This window comes from Ceratina calcarata, unplaced genomic scaffold (genome assembly GCF_001652005.2).
Source record: "Ceratina calcarata isolate Rehan_Ccalc_2016 unplaced genomic scaffold, ASM165200v1 scaffold301.2, whole genome shotgun sequence".
NCBI classification, from domain to species: domain Eukaryota; kingdom Metazoa; phylum Arthropoda; class Insecta; order Hymenoptera; family Apidae; genus Ceratina; species Ceratina calcarata.
In genome coordinates, this window is record NW_017152577.1 from 873397 (window position 1) to 897196 (window position 23800).

General features: G+C 44.4%; 2 protein-coding genes across 4 annotated transcripts in view; one reads left to right on the forward strand and one right to left on the reverse strand.

The window, feature by feature from the left end:
* Positions 1–113: 113 nt before the first annotated feature.
* The window catches only part of lolal (longitudinals lacking protein-like), a 60703-nt gene continuing 37016 nt past the window's right edge, over positions 114–23800 (reverse strand). The window contains exons 1-4 of one of the 3 annotated variants that reach the window (XM_026812937.1): positions 3503–3693; positions 2776–3008; positions 2485–2698; positions 114–2392 (exon numbers count right to left, since the gene is read on the reverse strand). In XM_026812937.1, coding sequence (XP_026668738.1) covers positions 2504–2698; positions 2776–2964 — 384 coding nt within the window. In that variant the 5' untranslated portion in view covers positions 2965–3008; positions 3503–3693 and the 3' untranslated portion in view covers positions 114–2392; positions 2485–2503. Of the gene's footprint in view, positions 2393–2484; positions 2699–2775; positions 3009–3204; positions 3437–3502; positions 3694–23800 lie in introns of those variants that run through there. The other 2 variants (XM_026812938.1, XM_018023317.2) reach the window with 2 other exon arrangements.
* LOC108624193 (slow border cells) lies at positions 4926–8407 on the forward strand. The gene has a single exon (XM_018023316.2). The coding sequence runs from the start codon at positions 5449–5451 to the stop codon at positions 6520–6522; it is 1074 nt and encodes a 357-aa protein (XP_017878805.1). The 5' UTR covers positions 4926–5448; the 3' UTR covers positions 6523–8407.

Below are 23800 nucleotides of genomic sequence, written 5' to 3' on the forward strand. Positions count from 1 at the left end.
TAGATCGCAAGTCGGTCGTTCTCAAAAATAGGCTCGGACAAAGTGGAGAGTAAAAAATGAGGAGTTGGCTTTGCGCTTGCAAAGTATAGTCGGTAGATAGTGTAGAGGAAGGCTTGTCAACAAGTTGCGAACGTATGTATTTCGAATCGTTATCACTCGTATAACATTTTCTACTCTAAATTGTATACAGAGGTCAACGTTGACGCTTTAGCAAATACACACGGTACGATTCGCATTTAAACCACCAAATGCCCGATAAACGTGTCATTGTAGGAACTGAACCCAACCACATCTTAAACGTTAAAGGCTGTCTTAAATACTGTGAACAGACACGGATTCTTTTCATTCTTCCTCCGTTTTCTGACTTTCGTTCTCAGAGTTCCGGTACACGCCGTCGGCCGGCCGTGAACAATTTTCTCGCTTGGCAAAACGTGAGGTCGTGAAAAAAAGATTGATATGCGATCGAACATAAGGTGGGGTCGTCAACGAAGATTTACAGAGGCAAAGTCAATTCCGATTGACATCTATGACGTCCGTCGCGGCTGGTCCCATTTTCATACACTTCATGCAAAGATCGGTCGTTATCGATTTCGTCATCAGAACTTAATCGAAATTTCACTCGAACGTCAATCTGTTGTTCACGGAGACGTCCGACGGGGGGTGATAAACGAAAAACAGATTACGCTACGGCACAATTCGTTCGCATTTCATTTCTAGCGTATGCATGCAGGATAACGTGATATCCTACATTGGCATTCGGTGTCGGAGAAGTACTCGTGCTCGTTTTAAATACAAAGTTGAAAAATCACATCGAACGTAAATAAAATATTTTACTTTATCTCAAGAAAATAAACGGAAGAGTTGTATCGTATTAGAACTAAAAAAACGTAAAGTAGTAATAAAAATAGCCAAGAATCGTACGGAATAAAAGGAAGAATAAAAGCGTGAAATAAAATGAATATTTAAAAATGCGAATAGCAAAAAGTTTTTAGACACTGGCGATTACATACAACTGAAACTTGCGGTAATTTCCTTTTTCATTTTTTAAAGCACGCATGTTTTTGACTCGACAATGTTTCCTGACATTTTTCCTTTTCTCTTTATATCTCTCTGATTATTCTGATTTCATCGGGAGGGGAAAGGAACTGTGCGCTCCGACTTTACAAAAATTTGCTTCGCTTATTATATTACAATAACCTTCCCTCGATTTAAGAGACATTCAACCCTTAATATATTATTATCATAAATAAATTTGGTCTATCGGTAATATTGTGAATACGCCGGTACAAATACTGGCAGTATTTGGTTAAGTAAAAAATCACGATCACTAGAAGAGGTAACTGGTATCGGTCGAATTCGAGAAAAGTAAAACTGTGCGAGACGATTGCTTTCCCTCTGTTCCAAATTTCGGGTGTACATCGATGAGAAACGACACGATGATCTATCAATCCACGTGCGCTGTGTCCGATGAGCGACCGAACACAACGGGGGGGTAACGAAGAAAAGAGAGCAACGTATGGACACGCATGTTACAACTTCCAGTAAACTTGATTTAACAATCTTTTTATTACGGGATTACCGGAGGTGTCGCGGATCCATTCACGATAAGATCGAAATATCTCCCAAGTCATTACCAAGCGAGTGTGGTGGCGAAACCCTCATTATTATTAACACATTAACTTACAACTATTATTTTATCCTCTGAATGTACATATATATATTTATATATATTTCTTTCCGCTTTATATTACAACAGAGAAACGCCTTATCTCTCGTTAGAAAGGAAACGATAAAAAAGAAAAGATTGCGCTTAGCAGGTATCATGGTAAAGACTCGAGGAATTTGAATGTCTCATGAACGGATCCATCAATGGAACCGCCGATAGGAAAGTATATATCGTGAGTCAGTAGATCCGTTTTTTAAAAAACAGCAGTTTGTAAACGTGTCTTTTAACATTTATCCGGTTTGTTCAATTCACAAAACTGTCTCGTGTATTGCAAACTATTGGTGACCCACTTATTAGTTTCTTTCTCGTATTTTTTCATTTTTTTTTGCAGCACTTGTTTTTAAAAAAATAATCAATGTTGCCGCCGCGGCCGCGTCGTTGACGCCAACGGGTTCAAGACAAACATCAACATTTCGTCTCTACCGTATTTTGTATACATACATTCAATACAACATTAACATTAACTGAGATTAAGAAAAGGCATAATTTACATTGTCGCCGTGTGTTGATCCAAGTCATGAACCAGAGGACACTGAGTTGTGCTACGTTTGGACACGTAGCATGTTTTCTCCTTTTTTTTTTCGTTTTGTTTTTTTATCGTGTGTGGTATGTCTTTATGCAATCACTTTACATTATTACACTTTTTTCAGTCCGCTTCCCGACATCCTAAAATGTCACGCATAGCGAATTAGATCTAATATAAACATTTAACTAATGTACCGTTCCGATCCGTTCCAATGCAATTTTAGAATTCTTACCGTAACTATAAATGAAACTTTAACCCTCTCTCTTCATGGCACAAGGTGCTTCTGCTAGCCCTTTGACTTTAAGCCGGTCAGCCGTTTTAAGAAATGCTGGCAGCTGGTCTTGCGAAACATTCACTTCACCCGCGTACATGAACTCCAAGATTGCCTGAAGGTGACTGTACGCGACGTCTTTTAGAATTATAATAGGATGTTTGGACGGATTTTCCTGTAAGTGAAAAAATTCCAGTAAAAAATTCCCATCATGCAAAAGCTTGGCACAAGCTACTTGCAACGTTGACGTACCTCTAACAAAGTTTTAAAATAAGGACTACAAGCTGATAACACCATTTTGTGAGCTTTACAAGTCTGACCGTCGCAGGCTAGTGTCACATCCGTGAAACTTTTTTCATCTCGTAAATGTTTAAACGACGATACCATATTAGATTGGAAATCATTCCATTTAAGAAAAAACTGTTGCTGTTCATCTGCCATTGTTGACGAAAAATTTTCCAATGTTTCTCGTTTACGTTTCGAAGCTAGAAACAAAAAGAAAACATTTCATTCGAATCGTAAACACGAGGGCAGAGATAAAGAAACATACGCGTGTATGCATTAAATCAAATGTCTAATTATTTGAGGATTAAGTGAAACGGGTATTAATTGAAAGAACGAGAAGTAAAATTTGGAAGAACGCAAGGAAGGAACGCGTCTACATTCTGCGGAATCGCGTACCAGATTTCGTGTAGGTTAAGCAGAAAAAGCAATTGAATAACCCGTGGCCCGTGCGCCACACGCTCAAGTCTCGAGAGCTTTCGAAGAGGCGAAGGAATAAATAAAGAGGGAAATGTCCTACTACGACGCGGTTCCGTCCTGCCCGGACATTCGGGGACGCTTCCCGTGACGTGTTACACGCGTTTTGTCATAACAATACGCGTACGATCAACGGCCCGTTCCGTCAAAGGCCCAAAACGGCACAGCGGACGGGAACGCGTGCGGAAAAATAACCTAGACCAACTATCCGTCGACTCACCCGGTCTTGGCTGATCGCTAGATCCCTCGCAGCGACGATGCGATCACGAAAAGAACGCGAAAAATATAATAAATCGCCGAAAAGTTTTTACGCGAATGTTACCAATTTTTTTGTTGTGGCTAATATCACGACGAAGAAATTCGGTCGCGCTCGGACACGTTCGTCACTGATCGGTCTCTTAGCCGACTGCTGCCTGTTACGTCCTGTATCACAAGATGTCACTGCGAGCCGCGGATCTACGCGCGACGAGGAATATTCAAAATTCTCCCGACGACGCGACGCACAAATGTCAATCCAAAATTGTCCGTCGACGTCATCGCGTCGCACGAAATGCATTCGCTAGATACATAACAGACGCGAAACATAAAGGACACGGTCCGCTGTAATAGAGATAGAACGGGAATGAGACAAAACGTATGCAAAATTGATTCTCCTGGATAGGGTTGCCAGTCCAATTTCTGACTGAACTACTTGCGACATTTCGCGAAGCGAACGGAATTAATCAGAGCGAATTTTTTCTCATTCCTTTCTGCTGTTTAAACTTGCTATCACTCGCATCGTACTTATCATCTAATGATATGAATGCAAATTTTGACACGCAACGGGACGCAAGTACCGTGGCTGAGATCGGTACACATAGCGTAAGCATCGCGCGTTCGTTAGCGATAATATCCTCGCTCACCCGGTTGCCGCTAATTGCGCAACTTCACGCAAGCAATTGGACAGATATCAGCGTGCACTAACTGGCGAATCAACCGTGTACCCTATCGTATAGAAATCGGTTCCGATCGAGTGGCCAACGATGACGGTGAACGATAATCGTCCGATTGGCCGTCTCGGCGCAAGAAATCGCGCGTTACCTCTGCGTACGAACGAAAACGTGTGCCGTCATCGGGACGGTGGAAGCGCGCGTACGTGCACCTGACAGCGAGCTGAGGCGAGGTAACGTAACAGGGGCATTGAGCGTCGCGTGGAAATTCTTTCGGCCTCTGTGGAAAATCCACGGCGTCGAAAGGACGCCGGATTCGTGTATAAGTTTTTATAAATAGAACCGAGAAAGGCGAGCACCGGAAAAGTTTTCCTGTCGCGCGATGCCGCGATGGGACGACAGCGTGTCGAGCCCGCACGACGAACAAAGAGAGATCTTGCACAGTGGGAAAGAGAAAGAGAGAGAGAACGCGAGGGAGGAAGAGGAGATAGAAAGGAGAGGAAGCGAGAGGCACGATCGAGTTAGCGGCTGAGCGAGAGGGGCGGAGAGGCGGTGGACGCCACTGGACGCGCGGGATCCGCGCGCGTTCTCGGGCCCGGAGCGGATCGCGGCAGGAGGAAAGAGGCGAGTCGGAGCGGGCGCGAGAGGGAACCGCGCGGGCGCAAGCGCAATGAGCCATGGAGTTGCTCTCGACGCACGCCGCATTGAAAGCTTGCGACATGCCGCGAAGCCGCTCAGTCGTGCGCCAACTCTCGTGCGGGTGGTATCGTTTTCTCGTACTTCGAGTCATTCCTTGTGGTGTACCGCGGAACGTAACGGACGAAAAGGCCCGCGTGTAGGCGTGGTGAACGCGTTGGCGCAAACGGAGCACGCGGTTTCTCGGCCGAGTCTCAGAGACGCGACGAAGTCGTCGTGCGCTCCCGGCGAAGGGAGAACGGTAGCGCGGTGCGCGAGGATCCGCGTTTGAAAATTGGACTTGGTCGGTACTTGGATCAGTGTCAGCTCTCGTCCGCACTCGGGAAAATCCCCGGCTTGCCGTTCGAGGTCGTCTCGCGGCTAAGTTTCGGAGCGAGCTGCGTGTCACGGAATCATCGCCGTCGGGCATAGTTCTCACCGAAAATACCCGCGGCGCAATAAAAAACTTAAAGACGATCGGATATCTTCGGGACGGTATACACGCGAGGTGATAAAAGTATTGCGGCAGAGATATATCGTATCTGTGATGTGCGAGTGAGCGATGGAGTCACCAGTCATGTACGATTCAGCGGCCCACCAGGCCCAGGCCCACGGCGCGGCCGATCTCAAGAAGAGCCAGGTACTCAGCAACAACAACAACAACAACCACCAGGGGAGCAACAATAATAACAACAGCAACGCGGCGAACAACAATAACTCGGCGTTGCAGGTGAATCACAATCACAGCCAGCAGCAGAGCGGCTCGATCGTGAGCAAGGTCTCAGCCAGCAAGGCTAGCCTTCACCAGCAGTACGCGGAACACTGCGCCGCTGCCGGCGAGCTGACGGATCTGAACACGCCGGAGATATCGCTGGACCTCCAGCACCTGATCGACGACAACCAGTTCAGCGACGGTCTGTTGGACATGCTGGGCGCGAGCAACGGTGCCGTGAAGCACGTTAGAACGCCCGGTTACCCGCGTACCACGCTCGCTTACATGCCGCAGCCCGTTCACAGCGGCGCGAGTTACCACCAAGGCAGTAACAGCTGTAGCGACAGCAACAGCTCGAGCTCGGAGTCGCCCAGCATCAAAGAAGAGCCGTTGGACCCAGCGGATTACCGCCGTCACTGCCCTCAGTATCCACCGGGCGGATACAATCCGGTGGCGAACGGGCCGTTCGCTAACGGAGCACCGACGTTCACCACTTTGACGCCGTCCACGGTACCCGGTGGCCACCCGGGCGCACCGGTCCATCAACCACCGCCCCGGGGTGGACCGATGAAACCGGTGATGGCCCATCAGCATCACGCGAACGCCGCGGCGTCTGCCGCGAGGAAACAGACGAAGGCGATCGACAAAGCCAGCGACGAGTACAGAAGGAGACGCGAGAGGAACAACATAGCCGTGAGGAAGAGCAGGGAGAAGGCGAAGGTGCGATCGAGGGAGACCGAGGAGAAGGTGAAGCTGCTCGTCAAGGATAACGACCTGCTCAAGAAGAGGATCGAACTGTTGACGGAGGAATTGAACGTTCTGAGGTCCCTGTTCAGCAGCGTCGGCGTGGTACCGGAACAGCTGCACCGCGAGATCTCCAGGCATCTCGATCAGTTCCAGCAGCACGCGGTGGGGCCCATGTAGCGCACGAAGTCGTCACCGGTAACATCGCGCCGCCTCTTTTGCGCCTTTCTCTCGAACACCGGCGTCGACCTTCGTCCCTTGCCTTTCAAACCGATTCGACTGTGAGAGCGAGGCCGACTTCCGGCTCGCCGTAGCGCGCGTTCTTCGAACGGGCGGGACGTCGCTTCGTTCTGGTACCGCGGAGCGGAGAACGCGAGGAGATACACGTGCGTCCGTTCGTTCGGTAAGACCGCGGTGGGAACGGGACGAGAGATACGGAGGGACGAGCAAAAGAACCAGGGAGAGAGCTATTCGGCAGCTGGAGCTTGCGACGACTACTTCACGTGTGGAAGAAAAGTGCCTCATGGCGAACTGTTCTTTTTTTTTTTGTACACCGAGTGCATCGGACACTTCCCCGTTCGTCAAAACGAGAAAAGGTTTAGAAAAAACATAAAAAAAAGAACAATTCTCAATCTCTCTTAGGAGCTTCTGCAAGAGGTAGATAACGGGAGACGATCGATGCGTTCGATCATCTTCGTTCATTTTTCTCATTCGTATCTGCCTTTTATTATTATTATCTCTTTTTCTCTTTGGTCTCTCAAAATACGTAAGACTGGGTGATTGTTGGCCGCGGGTCTCGATCCACCTCATCGCGCGATTCGCAGCACGGACTTCGCGTCGCGATTCCGGACAAATCACGCATCGATGTGTACGAGCGCATCAATCACGCATCCACATGCGTAGGGACGTGCATGCGCGCTTGTGTACACGCGAGTCCATCCAACACGTGTACGCGCGTAAACGAACAGCGCATACGTAAATTCGTTCGCATAAATCTTCGCTTGACATTATACATTTTCGATGCACCGATCGGTACAGACACACGCGTACACGAGGAGGAAACTCGCACACGCGAGACGTGTGGACGGCGCGTGCACCGCGTCGCGTTCTTATAGACGTCGAACGATTAAATTAGATCGTCGTTCTTCTCATTAGCATGTACCTAAAACGGCATACCGAGATACCGAATAGATTTTTTTTTGATCAGTATACGTGTACAAACCGCGACGACGACGACGACGACGTGGACACTCTCACCGAGAGGGTGGAAAGGGAGGAAACAGAACCATACACACACTCACCTACGGAATGAAAAAGGATAAGCACAAACCTTTGTCACACGCTCTTGTATTATAGCTCTATTAATTTTAATTTTATTATAATGAGATGTATGTAAATATAAAAAAAGCTAATATATTTTGTTAGAGAAACGAAACGAAGCGGACTAGCGTTTTCTGTGTGAGAGGGAGAGAAAGGTAGCGTGAAAGAAGGACAGCAGGAAATGAGCAAAGTACATGAAGAATATCCGGAATGCGTGCGAGTGTAACGTTAATTATTATTATCTTCTGAACGTGGACGACGAGCTAAGAGAGCGAGGAGATAGATTTATTTACCGAAGTTACCTGGGACTCGGTCCAACCGAGCCCCTTTTTACCTTGAGTTACCGTATAGCAAAAAAAAAAATAAAATAATAAATCGCGTGAAGCGGGCTTCATTCATTTTTCTCTTTTCTTTTTCTTCTTCTTTGTCCGTAGATTCGACCGCGTGCGAGAGAAACGATATTTGTTATTTACCTTACGTTAGATGCGTACTTATCCAACGAGTTTTAATATTTCTCCCCCTATTTTATTTTATTTCGTTTCATTTTCTTTTTTTTTCTAAGACGTTTATCGGGTCTCTCGGTGATGCACGACTCAATCGAAACGCGTGCACGCGGTACGCACGTATTGTATGCCACACGCGTGTGCACGCGTTCCTCGGCGTATGACTGATGTATGTTAGATACGAGATTACCTGTCACGGTTGTCTTCTTGTCTATGCACAAATATATTTTGATATAAAACCAGCTGCGTTCTTTGTTCAACCTATCGTCGAGAAAAAGAGAAACGCTCCCCCCCTATTTACTCGATTCTTTAATCCCGTACACCTAACTACAATAAAAAAGTGGAACAAACAGTCAAGTAGTATCAGGAATCCCTTTATCTCTAGACAGCATTCAGATAACTGGAAACAACAATTAACGAGAAATCATTGAGTCATTCGTAGTTATGTTACTCATAATTGTGTAAATCATACATAGGAAGTGCACGAGGAAGAGGAATTATCATCGATCTTTGATCAAAATTATCTCTTACCTTCTTTCATGAAAGAAACTAATTCATTAAAGAAGGGAACATGTTTTTTTTTTAATATAAGATGGATAAGGAGTTGAGTTATTTTTTCAAACAAGATTAAAGGAAACATTTAATTAAATACTGCTTGGATCTTCTCTGGTAGAACAATGATGATAATAAACCTGTCGACTCTTAATCTGGTAATAAAAATCGAGCGTGTCACGCAAACAGACGCGAGCGGAAAGCGACTCGGCCGCGCGGATCCACCGCGCCGCGAGTGAGTCACGAGATAAGTTTGTTGTTAGTCAGATAAATAGATTATCACTATTGTGGCCATCGCTGCGTTTCTTCTACCGTGGAACAGGTTAACCAGCGTCCTTTAAGCGTGCACGCACATAGAATCGCGTGAATCGCTGAAACGAATCCCTCTCGGTACGCTTTATAATTTAAATGAACAAATCGCGAAGTTTCTAATAGACTCGTTTGAGAAATATGGAGACTTTTCGTTAGTAGAGACTCGCGGTTGGAAGAGCACGTGGCTCTGAATCGATATCAACAGGTTCTCTGCTGGACGGAAGCATGTTTCTCCCAAACTGCGACGTTCCTTTTTAGAAGACGAAGATTCAGTCATTAAGCGACAGGTGATTGATAATTATTTCTGATCATCCAGCCTCTAAATAGTCGCTATTAGCAATTCAATAGAAGTCTGCGTTTAGTAGCAATTACGAATACAAACATCTCGCATTTCCAAAGCTTTTGCTACGCGAGACGAGTTTTTTCGACGGCCGTAAAACGTGCGAAAGTTACGGTTCATTTGGCACTGCACACTGATCCAGCGTTTTAAGAGGGTAACATAATTAGTCGTTCGGCTTACGTCAACTTGTCTCAGGGCTGCACGCAAGCCGGTCTAATTATATCCGAAATATAATTTGTGCAGCGACGAAAAATTGCTACGACTTTTTTTTCCAAGGGTTATTTTCGTTTACCCCCTAAATCGTTGATATAAAAGAGCGGCCCGGCGATTTGGTGACGCTCGGCCAACGTTGACACGCCTGACGCGGATTAATCGATACTTTAATTATCCGAAACGTTGCATAATCGGGACGCAGGCGAAGATCGATGAGATCTATCATTTACGTTTTATTCCGTTGCAGATTTTCGCCGAGCGTGAGTAACCGCCGAAGATTCTTGAAGCTGAGTTAACGCGTTTCCGTCTGTTTGACGTTTGGAAGGACGTAGAGCTAAAAGTGTGACATAATGCACGAGTTTTGACGCCGGGATGTCTACGTGCACATTGTCGCGGTCGCCGCTTGTTTTAGACGCGAGCACTGCCAACGCCAGAGCTACTGACAGCACGAATTTCGGCTGAGGATAATTAGAGGCGAGCGCGTGCATCATCGATTTAATTGAATAATACGGCTGTTTCCATAAGACGGAAAGCATTCGCTTATCGGCGATCAGAATTACATTCCAGAACTGGACATACATTTAATAATTGTCCATCGCGAGATGAGCTAATGACGCTTTTTTTATAGCTGCTTAATCTTTTAGAAAGGGTTTCTCTGTTTCGATCCAAGTCATCGGGTGTCCGACAATGTTACTATTAACGACACACTGGCAACGGTATTATTATCCACCCTCCTATTATTCGTTCGCTCTCTATTCTGGCTCCAACGGTATATGGGTTAGGGCCAGCTCTAGCAACGCACGGTTTCTCACCCACGCGCCCGCTTCTTTTCCCTTACTCAAAGCGGAACGCGTGCTCTCGTACACAACCGTGTCGATACGTCTAAAAAGCCCTCGGGTTCTGACTGCCTCTCACGGATCATTTAGTAAATAAGTAAACTAATCGCCGCTTCAAAGCTACCATAATTCAGAGATTTTAGTAAACGCAAGTATTACCTATCAACGGAATTGATTTTCCCGGACCTGTTGCTATCACCTGTTACACAGTGGGATGGCTCGTACGCAAGTATCGCGCCAAGATCTCAGTTAGAAGAAGGATATACATAGGTATAGGTATGTGATTTACTAAACGACCGTTTCTCGGAAGAAAGATTAACTTCCACGGGAATTCCTGAGTTGCCCCACAATCTTATCTACTTTTAATTACACGGAGTATCGCGTCGTCAACCTGTGAAGGTCTCACGCCGATACATAGCCTGTCCCTTAATGGGACGGTAAAGAACCTCCGAGGTTGAATAAATTTCAAACGGCGCCGCGCACGAACCCAGATTTGGTCGAGGCATCGTGAAAATATTATCGACGAGGGTGGACCCTTCGGAGAGGGTTCCTCTTTCTCTCTCTCTCTCTCTTTCGCCCTAAACCCCTTCCCGTTCGTTGCCCTCGCGGATTGGAAAATGTTAAAAGGGGGAGAGAGCCTTCGTAGATCGGCATCGCGGTTCACTGCTGCGAGCACGATGTGGGTGTGACCTGGTTTCCGAGAGTTTCACTTTCCTGTAACATCGTTGCACGGAGGAGGTAAGGAGGATTCGACCCCAGAGTTACGTCATGCATTGTTATGCCGGCCGTAACCGGTCGTAGACTGTACGCGCGGAACTCTGCGGGAATTAAAATAAGCTTGTCTATTTCGCCCGCTCGCAAACGAGAAAACACCGAGTCCCTCCGAACCACGACTATATATAAGTCCCAGTTCTCACTTACGTCCCAATTTCTAATCACTGACATACATTTCCATAATTTTAACATAAACATATAAACTAAATAGTAATTATGTTATATATATTTTATATATAGTGAAAAATATGAATGTAACACATTACTGTGGAAAAGCTGTCAGTACGTTTAATGTTAATATATGTATTTAAGTGTATTCGAGATTGCAGTTAAAAAATGTTATTATATTAATCACCCCTCGCGTGCGAGAGAGTACTTATGATTCGCGAGCATTGAAACGATGAATCAGAAAAGCGGCACTCTCGGTATTCCTTTACGACGCTTTGTCCAAGAGGAAAAAGCTCCATCCGCAGTTACCTGGTTAGTAATGGAGCTGTTGATCGATTTACGCCGATTTTACCGCGCACAATGCCGGCGATAACGAATTCATAACGCGTGTGCGATGCGTAATGCACGGACAGTCGCGCGTGCGCCCACTGCGAGCACGCGTGGCGGCATAATATAAAAGAGCGACCTATATTCCACGCCTGCGTTGCTATATTAGAATCGCGATGCATCAGGGACGAGCTTCTCACCTGAGGCCTCAGCTCGCCGAATAATTCGGCTTCCATTCTTTCTAAATGCTGTGAGCACAAGTTAATCACAGCGCGCGGATTGACTGTCAAGCTCCTCTCACGGTGAAAAGGAAGCGGAGTGCAGATATTACTATATAAGTGGCACTGCCCGTGTAATCGTTGGGACAGCGAATGGGACCCAATGAAGCTCAAAACACAGTGGCAATCGTTCTTTTCAGTGATAATTGGCACCGAGGAAGTCGGTTGACTCTAATGAAAAAATTTTTATACGGAAGTTGTAGGTCCTAATGTCCTCTACAAGAAAAATTCTATGAATTTCTCTTCTAACTTCGATATTTAACAAGTTAAGTACGATTAATTGACATTTTATGGGTATTGAAAAAATCCGACCATCCCAGTGTCGAAACAGCGAACTTTTGGAAAAAAATTTCGTTTTTTGTCAATAACTCCTGAACGGATGGACGTAGGGGGACATGTATAGGACCATTTTGTAGGGGACGACGAGATCTACAATTTCCATATAAAAATTCTTCGCTAGCATCAATATTTAACGAGTTATTGACGAAAAACGAAAAAACAGTTTTTTGCAAATTACTCGTAAACTATTAACGCTAGCACAAAAGTTTTATATGGAAATTGTAGATCTCGTCGTCCTCTACAAAAAGGATCTGATGCAATTTTCTCGTAGATCCTACGGTTTAGAAGTTATTGGCAAAAAACGAAAATTTTGCAAAATCTGAAGGGGTACCCCTTGGAAAAATCTCGGAAAAATGAAAAATTTTTTTTTTTGCCAAAATTTCGAAAAATGTTTAAAATAAAAGTTGTAGGTACTATTATGATCTGCAAGAAAGGTTGTGTACACTTTTCTTTCTATCTCGGATACTTCAGGGCTAATCGATTAATTATTTCGTCTATCGCTAAATACTTTGTAACAAGTGAAGTTAGAAGGAAATTGCACGGACCTTCTTTATATCTGGCAACTGTTCAACACCAACGAGTGTTTTTCTTTCTATTTATTACTTCGGTGGCAATACATTCCAGAGGGCGTAAAAAATTGCACATTTTCTCGAGCGATACAAAATCGCAAAGCCTGCCACTCTTTAATCTCTCCTCGGTGCCGATTGGTATTTAACTTCCTACGGTTTAATCGCCGCGTCGTTAATTTTCGGAGCGCACGATTAGAGCGGACGTAATTTAAAGACTATGCAAGCCCCGTTCGAGTCGGTGCACCCACGCGTCTACGTGGAACTCAGGAATTTATTTTTATCGCGGTTCTTCCATCCATCCGATGGACCGGTGAACCTCCTGAATTACAGTTTGCTAGTTCCACAAACAGTCTCTATCTATCCGAATACCATTCATACAAATACAGATGATCAAACAGTGTACGTCATTCAATTGTAGACTAATGGTATTCCTCGATATGAAATTGTAGATTAAGACGGATCGAAACGTGTTCGTACGCGGGATCGACGCTGCTAGGACGGAGATCGATCGATCGCCGAGCGTAGATACATGTATCAACGTCGATCGTTTCGATTGGCAAGCGTTCGGCGATATTAATAACCGAGCGTGAAAAAGAAACAGCAGCGATCCTCGCCATATGGTCAACCTAAATACTAACAATAAGAGGGCCACCTCGTAACCAGCGTAACCCACATAAGAGCCACGTACGTAAGCAGGACCCCGGCGAGGCGGCTGGAGCGTGAACTCTGAATCGGATCGGCGAATCCGCACACTGCCGGCCACTGTATAACATATGTTCGGCGAATGTCGAGAATTCCTTCCACGTTCTACGGCCCGGCGTAGTAAAAAAAGTGAATGAAACGTCCGGCTTAGCGATGCTCGAGACGGTGCTCTCGAACTCGGCTACGACGATCAGATGAACTCGCTAATGTCGCGGCAAACGAGCAATGTGTATGTCAATTAGGAACGGGGAAAACGTGTTACGAAAAAGAATAAACGTAGCATCCTCCGAGAGAATTACGTAACCGGACGAGGTTGTCGAAGCGCGTTTCCTATGAATATAAGGAATATCGTATTTGTTATCGATTCGTAATTTGACGAAAACCGAGAGGAGTCGAGAGCGAGGTTTTCCTTTGATCTCGAGCGAGTACAGTCGTTGTCCTCCTATGGCCGCGGTCGAGACTTCTCCCATTAAATCACAAATGAATGACATTAGCGGTGCTATAATATCGTACCACTATTACCGTGACGGGTATTACGTGTCACGAGGCGCTCCCTCTCACTCCCTCTCGCTCCCTCTTTCGTCCTCCGGCTGTTCGCGAGCCCTCTCCGTCTCGGTCCCACCTCGCGAACGGACAACTCTCTCTTTCCATCTCCCTCCTCCGCTCCTCTGGAAAGAAACACTCTTACCGTTGCACGCAAGGAATCAGGTCACTGCGCTGCAAGAAAGCAAAAGCGGCGGTACGGGTACGGGTACGTAGCGGATTAGTATTATCGAATGTATATACCTATATCCTCCGGAAAAGGACGATGACTAAGGCGTCGTTTCGACAGAACTTTCGCGTATGCACACGCGTATCTACGTTCGTACGGAGTAAGGCCGTTGGCCAGGTCGCCGCCTTTTCGTTTGACTAGCATTCGAACCGACCAATGATCATTACTTCGATCAATGTGAAAAAAGATAGAAATAAAAAATACAGGACTCGTTAGTCTAACGAAGTAACCTGTATTTATAGAATAATATAAAAAATGTATTCACGATATGAAAAAGTGGAATGCATATTTTTCTTTTTATGAAGATTTCCTGAAATGGCGAAACGTTTTATTTTAAATAAAATTCTGCAAGTTGTAATTTATTACTTTATCAAGTCAGTTTTTGGAAATATTTTTCAGTTTCGGGTGGAAGCGACGGGTCATCTTAAAGCGGGTTATAGTTCAATGTCGGGTTCGTTGCGTGTCGTAAACGAATAATCTACGACGATCTGACTGTGCGTAGCAGGGTTCACCACAGAGAGAGAGAGAGAGAGGGAACCGAGAGCGCGATTATTATAAGTGCTCTGCGATTGACCGCGCGAAGAACGAGACTTAATTGATGGCACGATCTCCTATCTAAGAGGTAATTATAAAGCGAGATACGAATGTATCCGAACTCGAGGAAAGCGCGGTTTATTTACGTTCCCCGTTCGATTACGAAACGGGCTCGCATCAGCTGCGTGAATGCAACTAGGCTAGTCGGAACACACGCGATGTGTAACGGAGTTCGTGTTCCGTTCTGACGCGGTGCGTGCACGCGTTAATTAATTAGAGAACCGAGCCAATTACCTCCCTCCGGTGTGTCCCGACCTTTAATTAAATTTTATAAAAAGTATTGATGAGGATGATACACTCCTTTCTCTTCACGTTTGTATTATTGTATTTAGCGCTAATTGTGTGTTCATTTTATATTGTTTAATTATATGTGGAAGGAAATGCGAAGAGTTAAGAGCCGACCTCAATTTTTAGAGCATCAGTAGAAACAGCGTAGGGTGTGTCTGACCATAAACGTCTGTACGTAGATTAGACGATCCTTTACTACTTGAGACTACTTGAACAGTGGAAGAGAAATTTAGGACGGATTATAAGTCAAGATTATCTATTCGACTCACCGACGACGATGTAACCGAATTGTGGGAGTATAAAGGAAGGAAGGGAGCAGAAGTGTTCAGGTAAGGTACACGAAATTCGTGTTCTACTTCCTTAAACCTAATCGAAGAAACTGCAAGTGCAGATGGAAAATTTTACTTTATTTGGATTGGACCGAGACGTCAGCCACATAGAATGTGTATTGTATGCGAATACATATGTCCCATTTGAATCCCGCAAGCTGGCAATTCTCGCATGTGAAACAAAGAATCGCGTCGACTCGGCAGAAACGATTCGGCGTTCTTCGTAGTTCATCGAACTGGCATCCAAAATTTTCTATCGATGCAAAATTTCACAAACGATTTCATCGTACTCGCTATGGGTTCGCACGTCACGAGTTAGTCAGCAGAGGTAAAAATTGGCAGACGAAAAGAGGACCGGTTCTGCCGACGTGTAGTCGGACGGCTCTATCTTTCCACGGGAGATGGTCAGCCTCGGGACGACTTCCTGGATTCCACGAGCAAGGACGAGCGAATCTTATCCTTCGATGATTCTAGACGCTGGAATCTTAGCACGCCAGCGCGAGATCCTTTCTCGTGTAGCTACGGCTTTTTCCTTTTTCTTTTGTCCAGCGAATAGCCATCGTTCCATTTTTCCCAGCGAATACCGAGAGCGAAAGGCGAACATTTCTGTGGACGCGCGCCGATAAAACGCGTGGAACGTGACTCATCAGGAATGGAATCGATTCGAAACGGAAATACAAATTGAAAAGAAAATTTTTATAAAAATTGTTAGCCACCGTTCGTGGCAATGACTGGGAATCTTAACTGCGAGGACAACGGGATCATAATAATTATTGCATAATCACGGCGAACCTGCTTACGGTAGCTAGTCACTTTCCTTTTTCAGTGGCCTGGATCATCCTGCCTTCCTCTCGCTATCGTTTCCTCTCTACATCGATTCACGAAGACTATTGAAAAATCGAGGAAATTAAGAAAATACATGGACCGTTGACCAGTTAAGTGTGTTTGACGATTATATCCGTCATGGAAGAATGGCAGAATTTTGTGTTATGACGGCTATATCCGTCATGCGTAAAATTTTGTTACAATTTGATATTTAAATTGTAATTCTGGCGAAAACTAAATTATATTCGTAAATTTTAATATGTTTAGAATGTTACGGGGTCAGGACGAAATGAAATAAACAAATGAAAATTATAGATAATTTGAGTTGGATTTCTAACTTCCTGAGAGCTAACTATATCCGTCATCGCTTGATTATCGCGACACACACTGGGGCGCACTTTGCAAAATGATCGACACAGTTAACTGGTTAAATAAAAGTAGCTAACCATCCAAATTGGAACATGTTTAGGGCAATAAATAACTGAACAGAAGAAACTACGCATAATCTGAGTAATGAAACAGATCCGTTTGCTAATTTAAGACAGTTTTTACATGATGGAAGACTCTGGTTGAGTGACAAGGTATCCGGCTCGATGCTTCTCGGCCACGTGTCTATGCAGTGTACGTAACCATACGTGCACGCAGATCACTATTAACATACCCGGATACCTTTTATACCAACCGCACGACTACCCGGAGGAATACTAATGCACACACTGTTCTAATACTGACAGTCGAACCAGCAGCTTCCGGTCACGTTGGACGTGATGAAAAATCGTACCGAAACCGTTTCACTCATTTTAGAGTGGCCCATGATTCTACTTCCGTCTTTTAACAATTCATACAATTTTAATCAATGAACATAAATTGGAGCGTAAATGTTTTATATATTTTATTACAGATAATGCTTTGTATGTTTTTATTCATTATTATTTTATTACGTTGCTAGGAGATTTGCTATTATTTTCTTTCTATGTAGCCTATAATTTGTAATATGATCATTGAATAAAAACCTGGAGCAACGATGCAACTGTAATTTATAATTGATTGCGATCGAGGAGAGCCCTTAGAACCGAGCCGGTCGACGAATCAGTGGAACTCGACACTGGTACTTGCATAAAAATTAACGAGCGCGATTTAAAAAACAGACACACGGCACACCTGTCCTTGGGCCTCGGTCCGCATCGCGCGCTCTTATTTAGGTTATTCGTCTTGTTTAATCGGCAAACAATTCCGTCGTCGCACGTTGAAACGCGGTGAAAGAAAACCAGAGAAAAATGGAGCACGAACTCGTTTCGACTTGTAAATTAAAACGCGGTGTATCGCCGATGAGTTCCTAGAAGCGTCTTGTGGTCGAAATTTAGAAAACTGCTAACAGGTAAAGGAACAGGGAATCGTTTTATATCCCGGAGTCAGAGCTCGTTGGTTGAATGGGAAAATGGTTAAGAACCGCTGCTCGATCCTTTCCCTAGCCGTTCGTGTTTCTCGTTCGTGGCTCGCGAAGTGGGTCAGATACGAAGAAGCGTAGGAGATGAACGTGGCAGCGGCACCGCGAGCCTCGTGGTTAGGATGAGCCGGTAACTTTCGATTCTCGTTCGAGTTCCTGTTCGGATAAGGCCCCAGGTTCCCAACCTGCGGGTCGCATGCAACTCCCACCATTCATTATTCGACTCATTAGTCGTATGAATGAGAGTGTACTAAAAAGGGATTTCGTAGAAGATCTTAGTAATGCATGATCGAGCATTAACATCGGTGATTCCCTCAGTACCAGGGATAAGTCATATGCATAATTCCAAGTTGTCACGCTATCAAAAATTATGACGAAACGAATTAGTAATCGTCGGGGACTATCTTAATCGAAAGATTCTAGTAAATTGTAATACAAATCATTTAAATCGAGTCAATTAAGATTTCTTTAATTATTCATTAAATTATCAGAAATTTTCGCTTTCTTACAACCTCCCATTTAGTTATACATAAGTGACTAGTCAGTATTTCATAATACTTAGATAGCCTCGATTAGCCACGTTACTTTTTCGTTGGAAATTGCATGTAATATGAATAAAACAGATACACATAATTTAGATGTGTAAAATGATAAAATGTTTCTTCTCTAAGCATGAACTAACTATGACTAAACACTTGAGGCTATTCATGCGGAAGCCAGAAACCTGTTATATTTCCAACAACGTATTTTCCAACTGTGTACATCAGTATAAACTAGTGTCATTTACTAATTTATAACGTATTTAACTGGTAGGCAAGAATTTTCAACGAAATTCGTTACTTTGACATAAGCGTACATGCATAAATCAATTTTATATTCAGTGCATCAATCAAGTGGAGTACCGTGCATACTAGTTCCTATCTGAATTAATAGTCTCAGTTTAGTTAGGAAAACAGTTCTTAATTTGTATAACAAACATGACAAATACGAGAATATAAGAAGATTAATGAAATTTCCTGGCTTATTCGAGTGACGAGGAATGTCTTCAGGCTTACGAACAGGGGTGGAGTGCGTAAAATCATTTAATCAGTCCGCGGAAATATTATTGTTTTACGGAGGACCAGGGAAGTTGTGATTTGTCATCGGAATACCTCGGTGACTTGCGCGACGGGCTCTCTTCCGGTCAGGGAGTCGGGCACAGAGTAAAAAGGTTGGCGAGTGAGGTCACGACGGTGATATGCGACGATGCCGCATTCTTTCGCTCCTTTTTCCGTGGCACCCGCCGCTTCGCGTGTTGTTTGTTGTGCCCGATTGCGCAACCCGTCCTTTCTCGTTGTAACGAGAGTGTGCAACGGAAAACGCGTATCACGTACCGGCGGCATGAATTTCAGTAACGAACTGCGTAGAAATCAGCGCCGGTCGCCACGAGTAATACTAAAAAACGAGAGGCACGCGGAGATAGGTAAGTGGTAAAAGAAACAGACGGTCGGAGATAACGGATGAAATAAAAATGATAAGAACTCGCGTGCTAGCCGATTATCGCTGTCCGTCACCGTGACCCACGAACTCGTTCATCCCTATTCCGCGTTCGCCACGGGCTAGGGATAATTCCGTTGGCGGGTCCTAAAATTTTGTAATACTTCTAAGGATTCACGTGCGAGATGGAGATGATCTTGAACCGCTCGCGTGACTGATACTCTATCTGCCGCCGCAAGTACCAGGCGCGCGAGGCGAAATCTTCAGTTCGCGCGTGTTATCTCGCTTCTAAACTGTCGCAGCGAGGTTTGTTTGAATTCGAAGATTTATTTGTCCACAGCTTTATTCTCGTACTTGAAATCACCGTTTGAAAGAAGTACGGACGGTGACACACAGACATGCGGAAACGCGTCGCCAATCTTTCAGGAATCGATAATTCCGAACGATTTACCAGAGATAACGGGTACGCGAATCGAACGGTGTACAGTCTGTGTCGACGGAACGATATTTGCACTGCGCGAGCTTGTGTTTTCGCTGGCCAGATAAAGCGTTCGTGCGTATTTACCGATCATCGGATCGCGACTCTCGACTTTGCATGCGCTGATTTCCCTCAGCCTCGAGTGTATCGCCGATGCCGTGCACGCACTCGCGTCGTTCCCGGCTAGCGTTACGCGTGAAGAAGTGTTCCTCAAAAAGCGTGAACGCTATCGGACCGAGTCATTATTCGCGTAAATACACGATCGAGCTTAATCCTCGTGGAAAGCGTTTTAATCGGTCACGAGATAACGTCTCGAAACTCGACTTGTTAACCTTGCAATCTGCCACGAGCGTGCGTTAAAGACTTTTATTCGAGAATTCACCCGTATTGGAGATAGGCATTTCTAGAGCAACATATCGATGATAGCTACAGATAGGAAACGTACACGAAACGATAAACATCGATAACAATCGATAATTCAGAAGCAAAGAATCTTTACAACGCCCTTATCGAAACGCGTGCAGATATGACCTTCAATCATTAGGACTATCGCAGAATTCTCGTTTTTTTTGTATCATTACGGTGATTCATGTTTATGCACCGTGTATTCGTCATACAAGTGAAGGGAACCGATTAAAACTCGAGCAAACCTCGCCCAGTGGGAACAAGGGAAAGAATATTTGCGTCAGTTATTATCCAAGTGGTACAGAGGAATAGAATAAAAATAAAGATTTTCATTTGGATTTTCATTAAATTATTTCGTTTTCCATTCCTTTGACTTATTAATCATAGTTGTGATAAGTTATTCCCGTTGAATCTAAATTAAGCACGTTAGATGCCAGAAAGGAAGCTTTGAATTAATTGCTAAATTCAGAAATGCGAATATTTTCTCCAAATCAATTATTCTCGACTATATTCTCCTAGAATAGTATTATATAACTCTCAGTTATTATCATTTCTCACCGTTCCACTTTATAAATCTTATCTCAGTTTTACATTTTATATTTAATTTCCACTTGATTTTATTACTGTTTGACTTTTACAAACCCGTATATTAATACTCTGTGAATTAGACTAACGATCGGTTAGAAGATCTAGTTAAGTATAAGAACGAGAGTGATCCCCGCATTCCTGGAAGAAACAAGGAAGAAACCGAATGAGTCGTGCGACGCGACGTTTACGCTTGGCGCACGCGAATCCACCCGCTGGCCGCGCGCGCTGCCTCTTGAGGCCGTTATTCGCGCGTGGCACGCAAGGTCGCGCAATGTGCATCGTAAGAGAAGTACTCTTAACTGGAGTGCATTACGTGTGCATAAATGCGAGACAAACGGCTCGCGTTACGAATCGCGTACACTTGCTCGTGTCCGTTCTCCTCCTCAGCATCGTTTTATCCCGCTTTCACGTTTCTTCCGATTCGCCCGTTTAGCGATACGCCTGGACCCGCGAGATTCGGATGCGAAAGAACGGATGACGCAAACCGAGGAGTCGGTTGTGTCACGTTACGTATATTTAGAATGTAGTAGTTCGGTAGTACGGAATGAACGTCACACGTTTCATTGAAACCGGCAACGTGCTCTCATTCGATCCTCTGAATCACTGATAGTAACACCTGTTGAGTGCCTCGCTGTAGACAATTAAATGGATTGCCCTCTGCATTTATGATTCGCATCTTCCAGTGTCCATACATCAATTTAAAACAAACTAACACAAATAATTATATGGAAATACAAATACAGGATAAATATAGAATGCAACGATTTGCGTCGTCGAACGATTCTCGAATAATCATTCTGACGAGGAATTGCATTATGCCTACATGCGACGTGACTGGGATTCGTTATTGCGATTAACAAAAAAGGATTCCAGCGTCCGAAAGGATTTCTCTGAATATCGGTGGGGAAAAACGTAAATAATTGACGGGATCATCGCGAGTTTATCGGAAACGGTTCCACGGCCTTGGATTAACTCGTGCCGAGATAGCGTCGAAGCCGACGAACTCGCGAGATCATCGACATGACCATTAAAAAATGCTTTCGTCGTTAAGTAGACGACTTCATTACATTTTAACGCTTAATTAATAGCATTTTATGTGATTATAAAAATCGTGCAATAATCTATATAATATATAAAACTAAATGTGCGAATTTCTCATTGGCTTTTGATTAGATACAAAATTACAAAAAAGAAAAGGCAATGAGTAAAAATTATGACGTGAATAGAAATTGGAGAATATTTTTCGAGAGTAAAAGGAATCTGAATTTCGATTAAATTTTATAATCGTTTTCACGTATAAAAATCTGCAGTCGTTGAATGACGCGAGTACTTAGATCTCGCAGATTAAATTGTATTTGCCAACAAATAGCTTACGATGTCAGCTAATTCCTTTGGTAGTGAACGACGCGTGAACTTCTCTACGCGTAACGGCGCGACGAGAACGTAAACAGTTCCATTCAGAATTGACTCGTCCGAGTAGTAAGCGAAGTTGTTAGTCCGCGGGTAAAATGAATCATATGAAATTGATTGATTGCACTCTTCGTGTCAGATGCACACGTTTCAATAGTCGAGGCTAAAGCAACCGCGGCTTGTCAATAACGCGGACTAATTAATTGTTGCGTTAATGGGCGAAGACCTTTCCCGAGACAAAGATCGGGATACCCAGATTGTGTTACGCGGATAATGCCTATTGTTCCGTGGGCCGATCAAAGCGATCGCAGCGGAGATTGGCGGCCACGTGTACTTACGTACAATTACAAAAAGCATTTGTACGCGCGGCCTGTTTAAACGTTGACACGCTGATTAATTAGACAAAAATGAATTTCGCAACGTCTAATGATATTCTGTGCGACCGCAGAGCTACGGTAAATGTGAGAAAAGAATTGTTCATCGGAAAATCTGGATGAACATAAATACTTTTTATAGCCTGTATGTGAAACGGACGTGGGCGATTCACCGGTGACTCTGCTGCATCATCTCTGCGGTCAACGCCGGATCGACGAATTCATTATGTCACCAGATGATTTCGGTCGTGCAATACGAAGCTCGAAAATCGTATTAAGTCGTCTTCGCTCGGTGCCGCTGCATCAGCTTGACAAGACCCGGCGAAGCAGAGAAAAGAAGAGAACCTGTCGTGTAATGTGAGTCATCGAATTGCTGGGAGGTGCGCGGAGGCCGTTGGCTCGTTAATGACACACGGTGCTTAATGAACGCCCTTCCATATTTTCCGCGCGTATCGAAATCGATACGCAGATCGTCTACACGCGCGTACATGATAAACCCGATTGCATCGGAACTGTAAACGATAAGACCGTCTTCCTTGGAACACGCGCGGACGTCGCGTCGATCGCGGACACGTCACGTCCGCTACGTCTCGAGAAATTTCAGAAACGTATTAGCGGATAACATCGCGCCGGAATTTAACTTGGATGAATTAATCGAACGTCGTGGACGCGACGGAATCGCGTGGGTGACGCGGAGCCGACCCACGTCCGCGGCGTGCCCACGTGCATCTTCGCATCGTGCTTTTAATTCGAACGTCGCTTCCAACGCTAATTACCTGACGACCGTCCGTTGATTCGTTCCCTCGAACCGAATCGCAATCGCTCGATGATATCACGGACGGGGTCGTCAAACTCCAATTTGCGTGTCTCTTTTCCTCGTTTCTCGTTTTTTCTCTCCGTTTTATAAATATTCGAGCATCGATCGGAGAACGAGAACGCGGATGTGGGATTATTTTTATCAACGATGACGAGAGGTACAGTGACATTTGCACTCTCTCATAAGTATATTTATACACGCTGTTCGTGTATTCCAAACGCAATTCTTATACGTACAGCGCATCTCCCAGAATCATTGAGAGTATGAAATGTTTTAATTTCTACTCACTGATGTATTTTTCTATAATTTCAAGATTATAAACATGACAGAAAGTGTTTCTAATATTATTCAACATTGTTCTGCATGGTTTCACACATTATAAGACTCAATTGGTTTGTAAAAAGTTATTTAACACTAGAAAG

Coding starts and splice junctions, on each gene's coding strand:
- LOC108624193 (XM_018023316.2), top strand. CDS start 5,449: ATGGAGTCACCAGTCATGTACGATTCAGCGGCCCACCAGGCCCAGGCC.